At 35.7% G+C, this 12,188-nt stretch overlaps 1 protein-coding gene across 1 annotated transcript in view; it reads left to right on the top strand.

Annotated features, from left to right (window-relative positions):
* Nucleotides 1-10,769, top strand: part of LOC142340325 (uncharacterized) — a 30,599-nt gene extending 19,830 nt beyond the window's left edge. Inside the window, exons 10-15 of the mRNA XM_075390900.1 lie at nt 189-271; nt 6,241-6,418; nt 7,024-7,291; nt 9,196-9,428; nt 9,865-9,987; nt 10,465-10,769. Of these exons, the coding sequence (XP_075247015.1) occupies nt 189-271; nt 6,241-6,418; nt 7,024-7,291; nt 9,196-9,428; nt 9,865-9,987; nt 10,465-10,653 (1,074 nt within the window). The 3' untranslated portion in view covers nt 10,654-10,769. The remainder of the gene's footprint in view (nt 1-188; nt 272-6,240; nt 6,419-7,023; nt 7,292-9,195; nt 9,429-9,864; nt 9,988-10,464) is intronic.
* The last annotated feature ends 1,419 nt before the right edge of the window (nt 10,770-12,188 follow it).

The raw sequence follows: 12,188 nt of genomic DNA, 5'->3' as shown, positions 1-12,188 counted from the left end.
GAATCTCTCTTGCGTCCTAAAACGACGATACCGAATCTTTCTTACGTTTGAAACCGAATATAGCGAAGATTTCTTACAAATTGTGTTTGGTCCTCTCAACTAGGGTTGAATTTTATCTGACATTCCACCGTAAGCTTTATTGAGTTTCAGATGAGAACTTTTGCTTGATACATTCTGATTGTGTTCAGTTAGATGACTTCGTGGTGCAGTGTACCTTTGATGGTCGACTCTGCAACATTGCCAATGACTTCGAGGAGATTCAAAACCCTCGGTAAGTGGATCCGTTCATCACTGCGATTGTTTCTAGATCAATTTGATGACTTTGTTTATTTTTGAAGCTTTGACCTATGATCATCAGCCCAGCATATAGAGTTTGAGGGCCTCGAGTTATGTTAAGTACAACATAGTTAATCTCAGTTTTACATATGAAAATTTATTTAGAGTAACCTCCAGGTATTTCATCTTGAAATTAACTGGCAATATATTGGTCTTAAAGGAATTTGCGTTTTACATTAAGACACCCGGTTAGTGGGTTCGAGGAGAGAAATAATATAAGAAATCGGCTGGAAAAAAACTGTCAACTCGAAAACCATGCATTTTCTAGTAAATTGATCAACTTTAGAAGCCCGCAAATATTTATTATTAAAGTTTTAGAGTCAATATCTCTTTGAAATTAATATTCATCTTAAAAAATTAATCTGTAAAATCAGTCTTCAAGGAAGTCTAAAAATCTGCATTTAAATGATTCTGACAGGCTGATATCTTATTGTTCCCCTCGATGATACATATCTGCGACCCAAAATGAATTCAATTATGAGGTTTGTCAATATTTGGCTGTCAGGGTAACCTTTATGCTAATCGTTTTAAAAAACAGTGTTTCTTGAACGTAGATGTAATGTAAACAACTTTATGCACTTTTTCATTAAGTAATCATGAAAAAATTGTTTATAACTTGTTGAGCTCCGGTCACAGTGTTTTCCAGCCTGAGTTTGTAAAATTTTGCTTAAACACCATTTTCTGCGACACAAAAATTTTAGCTTAGTGTTCACAGCAATTATTTTCTGCTATTGTGTGGTAATTTTTGCTGATGGCTGAAATTTTGATGTCTTATTAAGATGTTATTTTCATAAAGTATCACAAATATTATTTATCCAGGAACAGCACACCAGGAAGGACAAAAATGATAAAGAGAGATTTTTTAACTTCTCTAAAATGTTGTAGCATCCTATGTACTCAATCTGTACGACCGTTAAAAATGAAGAAACGTGTTGCCGTTTTAGAGCTAAGAAATTGAGAAAGCTAATAACGCGCTAAAAATTATGTTTCGAAGAAAACGTCTTTATTTTTAAAATTATTCGCTAACTCTCCTTCGTTGGAATTGTTCACTGGTTATCAATGAATTTGATTTAAAGAAGCGGCAATAAATTACCCTAAATTTTCGGGACCTTTGCGGATTCTAAAATATACTGTCATATAAATCGCACTCTAAGTTGTGATAGTAAATAAGTGTAAGTAAGTAACTCCCAGAGCCGGCTACTTTTCAATTACCCCGTCAATTGGTGACCCATTCTGAGGTCCTGTACCAAATCGACTTCTAATCAGACTAACTCGAGCGCAATTCTTTTTCTTCTGGACTCGAGATTACATGAACAACCTCAAAAGTGGATGATAATCTTGTCAGAGGTAAACTCAAAAGCACTTGAGTCTGAACGGAGACAAAATTCCCTGGTGATCGAAGAAGTCAAAATGTTGCCAGAATCTTGCAAGCAATCTTGGAACGGAATATATACTATTTGCAATCTGCTTGCAAGATTCATGCAAGATTTGAATCATCTTGAAATAATCTAGCAAGATTTTGAATTCGACCTGCAAGTATCTGGAAAGATTTGAAAAAATCTCCGATGTTTTTTTCCTTGGTTACCTGGCTGCATTCGGCAGTTGATTGAGCTGAACTAGTTATTCAACTGATGGCATATCTAATTAGGTCCAATTGAAAACCGACTTTCCGAGATTTTCCAGTGTGATTTTTCTGGTTCTTCCCTCCTCCTTTTTCATTCCGGACTTACCGGCAGTGGCGGAGTTACCGAAATAAAATATTAGAGTACCGGTATAGTCATGCAAAAAAAACTGTACTTACACTGTTCTCAGAAACAAGCAAAACGACAAAGCCACATAAAAGATAAGAGCACACGTACAAAATAGCTCACAGTTTGTAGGAAAATGATCTCAACTCAAGTAAAAAAAGGCGTTTGAAAAAATGAGAGAAAAAAGTTGAAAGTAATTGTTTTCGTTGCTTCTTGGGTAAATTAACATTTTAAAACAGAAGGAATTGGATAAATCGAGATGTTTCTATTTGTTTGTTGGAAATTGTTTTTGTATTTGAAGTTCGTTGTTCATTGGGTAAATTTAAATTTTTAAAAAGAAGGATTTGGTTAATTCGAGATGTTTCTATTTGTTTGTCGGAAATTGTTTTTTGTATTTAATTTCTTGCAAGAAACTAGTAAGATTTTATATTCAAAAGGTAGAAAAAGAGTCAATTTGAGTCAGTTCTGCTAATCGAAACTCTTTAAAGAGTCAATTTAGTTGAATTCAATTATTTTTAGCTACCAAAAAAACCCAAAAAGTTTTCCAGAATCCAAAGGCTTGCAGGATTCTTGCAACATTCTTGCAAGATTTTTGCAATTTTTTTAAACCCGGGGAAAGAAATTAGATTTCTGCTTTTTAACTTGTTTCATGAACAATAATTTGCTTCAAAGGTGTTATTTAAATCATTAGTACCCTGATTAATTTTTTTTGCTTGGATTGATATCTTGGAAGTTTTTTGCAAAAAGCTTTTAAGTTTTTAATCATCTTGCAAAATTCTTGCAAGATTTGATTCCGCTAGGTTTAAACGCAAAATGGTCTGATCAAAAATTTTGAGCGGGAGCCAATCTGATCAGCAAAAATAACGAGCAATAGTGGGTCTGATCAGAATTTGCGTCAATTTAGAGCGCAGCAAATGATCAGAACATAAGTTTTTTCACTCCTTATTATTTTGTTGGTACCCAAAAGAGCAAATAATGAAGACTATTTTTGATGAGAGGCTCCAGTGTAGTCAATTGGTTTTGATGAGTACCAAGAGGTCCACCAGCTAACAAGAGTTGATCCCTATTTGAGAGTCAAAATGAGGAAATCTGTTGGTTACCATCACTCGATATAAAGTATTGTTACGATGACAACAACAACAACAGCCATCGAAACTCCATAGAAATTGCGAGCAATGATACCTGGTATTGTTTCCAGATACGGGAACTGTTTCTCGATCAAGACGATTCTGAACAAGCAGAAAGACAATGACACGGGCCAGTTCCAGCAGATCAGAAGCAGTTCCAAAACTGGACAGCAGTATGGGCTCAAGGTCACTCTCTTCCTCGATTTCGACAAATATGTCGGATCACTCGCTCATGACGGGGGAGCTCAGGTAAACTCATTTTTTGTTCAATTGTTAGAAAAAGATGGTTTAAAACTAAATCGCTAATCAAAATATTAAATTATGAAATGGAGACACGTAACTTCAAAACTTCAAGTTTTGCTTGAAAAAACATCTTTGAAAATTTCATGTTATTCTCCCAGGCGTTCTTCCAACAAATACTTTAAATATCATTTCCAACCGAATATAGCGAAGATTTCTTACAAATTGTGTTTGGTCCTCTCAACTAGGGTTGAATTTTATCTGACATTCCACCGTAAGCTTTATTGAGTTTCAGATGAGAACTTTTGCTTGATACATACTGATTGTGTTCAGTTAGATGACTTCGTGGTGCAGTGTATCTTTGATGGTCGACTCTGCAACATTGCCAATGACTTCGAGGAGATTCAAAACCCTCGGTAAGTGGATCCGTTCATCACTGCGATTGTTTCTAGATCAATTTGATGACTTTGTTTATTTTTGAAGCTTTGACCTATGATCATCAGCCCAGCATATAGAGTTTGAGGGCCTCGAGTTATGTTAAGTACAACATAGTTAATCTCAGTTTTACATATGAAAATTTATTTAGAGTAACATCCAGGTATTTCATCTTGAAATTAACTGGCAATATATTGATCTTAAAGGAATTTGCGTTTTACATTAAGACACCCGGTTAGTGGGTTCGAGGAGAGAAATAATATAAGAAATCGGCTGGAAAAAAACTGTCAACTCGAAAACCATGCATTTTCTAGTAAATTGATCAACTTTAGAAGCCCGCAAATATTTATTATTAAAGTTTTAGAGTCAATATCTCTTTGAAATTAATATTCATCTTAAAAAATTAATCTGTAAAATCAGTCTTCAAGGAAGTCTAAAAAGCTGCATTTAAATGATTCTGACAGGCTGATATCTTATTGTTCCCCTCGATGATACATATCTGCGACCCAAAATGAATTCAATTATGAGGTTTGTCAATATTTGGCTGTCAGGGTAACCTTTATGCTAATCGTTTCAAAAAACAGTGTTTCTTGAACATAGATGTAATGTAAACAACTTTATGCACTTTTTCATTAAGTAATCATGAAAAAATTGTTTATAACTTGTTGAGCTCCGGTCACAGTGTTTTCCAGCCTGAGTTTGTAAAGTTTTGCTTAAACACCATTTTCTGCGACACAAAAATTTTAACTTAGTGTTCACAGCAATTATTTTCTGCTATTGTGTGGTAATTTTTTCTGATGGCTGAAATTTTGATGTCTTATTAAGATGTTATTTTCATAAAGTATCACAAATATTATTTATCCAGGAACAGCACACCAGGAAGGACAAAAATGATAAAGAGAGATTTTTTAAGTTCTCTAAAATGTTGTAGCATCTTATGTACTCAATCTGTACGACCGTTAAAAATGAAGAAACGTGTTCCCGTTTTAGAGCTAAGAAATTGAGAAAGCTAATAACACTCTAAAAATTATGTTTCGAAGAAAACGTCTTTATTTTTAAAATTATTCGCTAACTCTCCTTCGTTGGAATTGTTCACTGGTTATCAATGAATTTGATTTAAAGAAGCGGCAACAAATTACCCTAAAAGATAAGAGCATACGTACAAAATAGTTCACAGTTTGTAGGAAAATTATCTCAACTCAAGTAAAAAAAGGCGTTTGAAAAAATGAGAGAAAAAAGTTGAAAGTAATTGTTTTCGTTGCTTCTTGGGTAAATTAAAATTTTAAAACAGAAGGAATTGGATAAATCGAGAAGTTTCTATTTGTTTGTTGGAAATTGTTTTTGTATTTGAAGTTCGTTGTTCATTGGGTAAATTTAAATTTTTAAAAAGAAGGATTTGGTTAATTCGAGATGTTTCTATTTGTTTGTCGGAAATTGTTTTTGTATTTGAAGTTCGTTGTTCATTGGGTAAATTTAAATTTTTAAAAAGAAGGATTTGGTTAATTCGAGATGTTTCTATTTGTTTGTCGGAAATTGTTTTTCGTATTTAAATTCTTGCAAGAAACTAGTAAGATTTTATATTCAAAAGGTATTTTAGAAAAAGAGTCAATTTGAGTCAGTTCTGCTAATCGAAACTCTTTAAAGAGTCAATTTAGTTGGTTTCAATTATTTTTAGCTACCAAAAAAACCCAAAAAGTTTTCCAGAATCCAAAGGCTTGCAGGATTCTTTTAACATTCTTGCAAGATTTTTGCAATTTTTTTAAACCCGGGGAAAGAAATTAGATTTCTGCTTTTTAACTTGTTTCATGAACAATAATTTGCTTCAAAGGTGTTATTTAAATCATTAGTACCCTGATTAATTTTTTTTGCTTGGATTGATATCTTGCAAGTTTTTTGCAAAAAGCTTTTAAGTTTTTAATCATCTTGCAAAATTCTTGCAAGATTTGATTCCGCTAGGTTTAAACGCAAAATGGTCTGATCAAAATTTTTGAGCGGGAGCCAATCTGATTAGCAAAAATATCGAGCAATAGTGGGTCTGATCAGAATTTGCGTCAATTTAGAGCGCAGCAAATGATCAGAACATAAGTTTTTTCACTCCTTATTATTTTGTTGGTACCCAAAAGAGCAAATAATGAAGACTATTTTTGATGAGAGGCTCCAGTGTAGTCAATTGGTTTTGATGAGTACCAAGAGGTCCACCAGCTAACAAGAGTTGATCCCTATTTGAGAGTCAAAATGAGGAAATCTGTTGGTTACCATCACTCGATATAAAGTATTGTTACGATGACAACAACAACAACAGCCATCGAAACTCCATAGAAATTGCGAGCAATGATACCTGGTTTTGTTTCCAGATACGGGAACTGTTTCTCCTTCAATACGATTCTGAACAAGCAGAAAGACAATGACACGGGCCAGTTCCAGCAGATCAGAAGCAGTTCCAAAACTGGACAGCAGTATGGGCTCAAGGTCACTCTCTTCCTCGATTTCGACAACTATGTCGGATCACTCGCTCATGACGGGGGAGCTCAGGTAAACTCATTTTTTTGTTCAATTGTTAGAAAAAAATGGTTTAAAACTAAATCGCTAAATCGCAATATTTAATTATGAAATGGAGACACGTAACTTCAAAACTTCAAGTTTTGCTTGAAAAAACATCTTTAAAAATTTCATGTTATTCTCCCAGGCGTTCTTCCAACAAGTACTTTAAATATCATTTCCAACACTACTGAAGACTTGTGCTTTTATAAGCCAAGCACGCTCTTGATGTCAAGTTTGTAATTATTGCAATTTTTCCAAATTAACAAGATTTTTGCATATTTTGTCCACGAGTTTTTGAACTTCTCCTCTGATCTAAACTGCTCTCATTCGCAAATCAGCTAAGCTCAAATGATGGCAGTTTAATACTAAAGATTAAAACTAAAACTCTAATAATAATGTCAATTCTAAAACTCTAATAATTAAGTCTAATAATGTCAAACCAAACCATCATTTGCTGAAGTTTTTAACTGAGCTTTGAGGGCATATTAGCTTTTTCCATTTTTTGTACAAACGTTGAAATGGTCAAAAATCAGGAGGCGAATTCTGTCACAAATAAATCCTCACCAACATCAACTTTTGGTAAAAGACCAATTCAGGTGACAATAGTGCCTGTTGATCAATTCCCCGTCCCGGAGTCATTCGGAATCACAGTGTCCTCCGGAACAGTCGCCAAAGTTGCAGTCAGGAAGGAGATCGTGGAGCGACTCGGGGGAAAATTTGGACCCTGTATTACGTCATTTCCCACTGAACTCTCAGTGCCCAACTCCATCAGGGAACAGTGGCCATACAGTTCCGAGATCTGTGACCTGTTTTGCATTCAGACTAAACTGTGGGATCATTGCAAATGCGTCGACAACTTCATTGGTTTGCAAAAAAACTCTTGCAAAAGTTAAAATCAATAAAACTGCTTAGTTCTCAAAAATTGCGCCGAGTAATTTGCATAGTTAAATAAACAGATGAAAACAAGCATTATTGGGTCGCATGTACCGTAGTAAGCTTCCATTTAGTTTCTGAACAATGTTAGTAAATATCAACATGTACTAAATATCAACATAGCAAATAAATGAGAAACATAAAAAAATGAGGAAGGGCAATTTTAACAAAAAAATTATTCTTAGAATAGTTTTTGAGTGTAAAATTGTTAATTGTCAAAATTTTATTACCCAGGTTGAGGACTCAGACCCACATATCTTCTGATCAGAGCGCTCCAGACCAAAGCGACTGATCAGAATTTTGTGCCGTGCAATATTTTTTAGCCTAAGAAAATAAAGCCTGCGATGCGCAGGCGTGAGCTTGAAGAGGGTCCGAGCAGATGTCTGAGACTTTAACCTGGGTTTTGCTTACTAAAGGACACTTTTACGTTTGGACTGAAAACTCCCAGGTTGGGGCCCCAGACGGAAGCAAGTATGTCCAGACCGAAGATGGGCACACGAGGGGGGCGTCGTGCGCTCAAAATTAGAAAGTTTGGAAACATCGAAAAACGCACGAAAGTTTGAACATAAACGCACGAAAGTATGGTGAGAAGCACAAAAGTCTGGACATTGGCAAACTTTCCGTTGGGACTACACCAGTCAGAAAATTGATTAAAATTTTGTTATAAAAAGTAGCAATAATTATCTTATAAAGTTTCTTATCAGATCTTCGACGAGGAAAATTCAACTTAGGAGAATTGTTATCGTGTAAGATCTGATACAAAGGATTTTTAATTTTTCATAGTGTAAGAATATCAAATCTTTCACGATAAAAATATCTAAGTGAAAAATATCTAACACCGCCAGCGAGGTTTGGCGGGTTGGTTTCGAAAAAAAGCGGGTGGGTTCAGTGGCGCAACAAAAAGATTTGATTTCTTTATTTTTCCAATCCAATATTTAAGGTCGTATTGCGCTGGTTTTTAAATTTTTGAGAGATCTGTTTTTATAAGAAATAACGCATTAGATTTATCGGATCCCGGGTCGAGGAAAAATCGGAAAAATATGTAAGATAACCGGTAAAAATTTGGTTCTTTTTTTCACCGCGAATTTCGTGCATAATTTTGCGATGAAATGCTGTGAAATTGAATAATTTTACTGCTAGAGTAAGCAGTGAACTTAAGAAAAGTCACCACGTTTCACCACTTACTATAAGTTACCGGCCTTACACGGATTCGTACCTCCCGCAGGTCAGTCGCTACTTTTTCCACTGCCCAACTTCTTACTAACTTCTAGGATTTTTGCTTTGAATTTAAATCAATTTCAATTTACTTTCTGTAGTACAGGAACGTTAAATTTTTATAAGAATTGCAATTTTTAGCGGTGAAATTACATATTTTAGCGGTGAAATGTAGTATTTTTTGTAAAATCACCGCTTACTCTAGTGGTGAAATTACATAAATTCACCGCTCAGAAAAAAGTGTCAAAAAGATATAAGAGTGGGGGGGGGGGTAATTTTAGTGGGGTTAAATCTAACATTTCCTCCTTTATTCCCCATTGCCCCCTTATCTCACCTCGTTTTACCCCCCCCCCCTCCCCCCCCCCCCCCCCCAAAAAAATAATTGCCCCCATAATCTTATATTTTTTGACACTTTTTCTAAGAGGTGAATTTATGTAATTTCACCACTAAGATAGGCGATGGATTAATGTAATTTCATCGCATTCACCTGTTATCTTACATAATTTGGATACTTTTTTTTCAAAGTGGTAAATTTATGTAATTTCACCGCTATATTCAGTTGTGAAACTATGTAATTGCTTCCGTGTGAGACCTCAACCTTGGTTGCCTTTTTTTTCTAGGTGAGTTCTATGAGCCAAATGACACAGTGAGAACCAATAAAATCTGTCAGAGTTGGGATGAGACAGAACGAAACTGTCTGAATGAATTGTACAAGAAAATCACAGCAGAGGACCCCTCTGTCTCCTGTCCATGTGAACCAGAGTGTCGAAGTGAGAAGTACCAGATGTCTGTTTCGGAGTCTGAGTGGCCCACATTGCCATATACGCCCTACTTGATCAATATCCTACGCAAGGTAATTCTTAAAAAACGATAATGTACCTCCAAAAATTGGGATTAAAATAGGGATCTCATAGTTCCAAAAAATTGGTGAAATGACAGTCATTTTCCTGATTTTAACAGGCGACGCTCCACAAATTACGTAATAACAATCAGCCACCTTACTTGAAATATAGTGAGATATCCTCAGTTATAAAGTTTCATGCCTCTGAATATAATGGCACATATAATTATGATGGCTGTCACTTGATGACCAATCGAGAGCATTAAGCATAATTCCATCCCAGGTTTTGGTCCTGACCCAAATTGAGCTATGATCAAACCTAAACCTGACCTGCTATGATCTGGACCTAAACCTGGGATAGAATCCGCTAAAAAGAGTGAACTCACTCAAAAATTGCGATAATATGGACAAGAAAAATGAATAAATTTTTTCAAAATTTTGATTTTAGGAGTCGAAAAGTGCAAGATTGCACTGGTGGTTCAACCAAGTGTTCCAGACGTACGATGCAGCTACACAATCTGCAACTGAGGAGCTGCACGTTTACCTAAAGAAGAACTTCGTCCGCATTGAGGTACAATTTCCAACACTATTTTACATAAGTACAATTTCTTCCCTAGAAATGTCATTTCTCAATCTCCCATCTTGCTTTTCATTGATGAATTTCAGTGGAAACAGAAAATTTGGTACATATTAGTTTTTTGAAACCTTCATTATGTAAGAGAAGTAATAATGAAATCGTGTTCATGTGGATTGCAGTATATTAATAAGGTTACAAAAATATTTATCATCCGAAAGTGATCATCTTTATCCCCTTAGATGGTCATCAGGTGGACACAGGGTCCTTCAAGTGGCCTTCTACAGCAATCAGTTTTCTTTGCTGCTTTTTGGGCACGTCTTAACCATCTATAATCAATAGAAGTACCAAAAAATACGTGTTTTATGGGATAAACTCAATTAAGGGTTATTTAAACGCAATTCTGGTAAAACGCGATATCCTTAAATGTAATGCTGCAAATAGTCCAGAAAACATATTTGTTTGTTTCTCTAGGTCTTCTTCCAGCACTTCAACTTCGAGCGAATATCTGAAAAAGAAGCCTACAGTTTCCAGTCTCTAATGGCAGACTTTGGAGGTAACATTGGACTGTGGATAGGCTGGAGTGCTTTGGTAGCTCTGGAGCTGTTTGTCTTTTTCTACAATATTGCCAAGGGTTGCATTTGTGGAACAAGCAACCAGTGATAAGCGTTGAATTGCAATGAAAAAAGTGATTGAAGTGGAATGTAAATTAATGTATATAATTTATGAACATAATAGATATGACCTTGAGGAATTAACCAAATTTAGCATTTAAGTGAGCCTCTTTAATGCAAATGTTGTTGCGACATTTTTCGAAAAAACAAAAGCCTATATGTCAGCTACATATTACGTGCTAGCCAAAATTCACATGTAGCGTACATGCAGGACAATGCTTAGAATGACTACGTCCTGCAGTTTATATTTCAAAAAATTAACTCTTAATAGCTTCTAATTGTCCTGAGCAAACCAGAGAACAACCTCCTACTCTCACTCAAAATGTGAAGCTAGTTTCGTAATACAGTGCTTTATCTGGAGTTTTTAAAATTTAAAATTGTTTCCAATAAGATAAAATGCAGCATGCTCATTCCATTTGTTTAATTGGAAAGCGTCTGTCAGTCTTGTTGAGTTTTAATCCATAGTTTCAACTTTTGCTCTCAGTCCCAACCAGAAGTAGAAATCAAATTTTTAGTAATTTCTAGGGGCGACTTTTTAGATAATATTTTTTGGCTACATTGCGCTGTCTCCTTCCCCCTGCAGTTTTTGCAAGAGTGTCCGGGATGCCAAACACAAAGCAGTGTTCACTCTTGGACACCTTCTTCATGTTGAACTTTACTGCTAGTGCAACTAAAACCATTCGTACCTTGTGTCTCTATGACGTGATCTCCTGGAACTTCTGCATCCTGATCCTGAAATCTGTGAAGTTTACTACCGGGTTGAAGTAATCCTGTACAACAAAACAATCAGGCCTCATTAGCAGACAATTGAGGATGAGAGCGTTGATGAGGGCATCTGAGACTCCGTCCCTGCTTCTTGAAGGCTTATGAACAAAGCTTATCCTCTGATAAAGAAGTTGTCCCGATCTCGGATTTTTAAGGCCAAATTCGAGCCTGCTGGGCCACAAATTCATTATGATTGGCGTCTCTTGACATTAAAATCTCTTGTAAATGATTCCCGGCCTTTGCTCTATCTCTTATGCCGTTACCTAAATCAATCATTTCGTAACAGCATAAGGATCGTTGCATCTAGAGTCGGTGCTAGTTGGAAGCATACAATGTTCCTTATCAACATGATGTCTGCATCTTCTTCCTCATATCCATCCTTCAGTACCTTGTGGTTTTTTCTATTATCCTTGCTTGCCCCATGAGCCAGTGGTGCAGTCTCCCTGGGTTTTTCTTTTATCTCAAGTAGTGATTTGTAGAACCACTTCCTCTACATCTCTGACACAAACCTTGTAAGGCAAATTGAAAAGTTCTGTGCAATTTTGTGCAGGCAACACTGTTACTGTGTTGGCTCATTGCGATTTGAGCCAGCATGCAACTCAGAAGCAACTAAGTTGCAAAGAAAACAACCAACAAAATTTTTTTTTACTCTAAAATATAAACTACCTGAATATTTTATATTTTATGCTTGTGACTTAGAAAACTGACAGGCCAATTTCCTGATAGAGGATTGATGCAAAAGCATCTTTTGCGACCAGC

The sequence above is a fragment of the Convolutriloba macropyga genome, chromosome 5 (assembly GCF_964194025.1).
Source record: "Convolutriloba macropyga chromosome 5, txConMacr16.3, whole genome shotgun sequence".
NCBI classification, from domain to species: domain Eukaryota; kingdom Metazoa; phylum Xenacoelomorpha; order Acoela; family Convolutidae; genus Convolutriloba; species Convolutriloba macropyga.
This window is presented reverse-complemented; position numbering and strand designations above follow the sequence as displayed.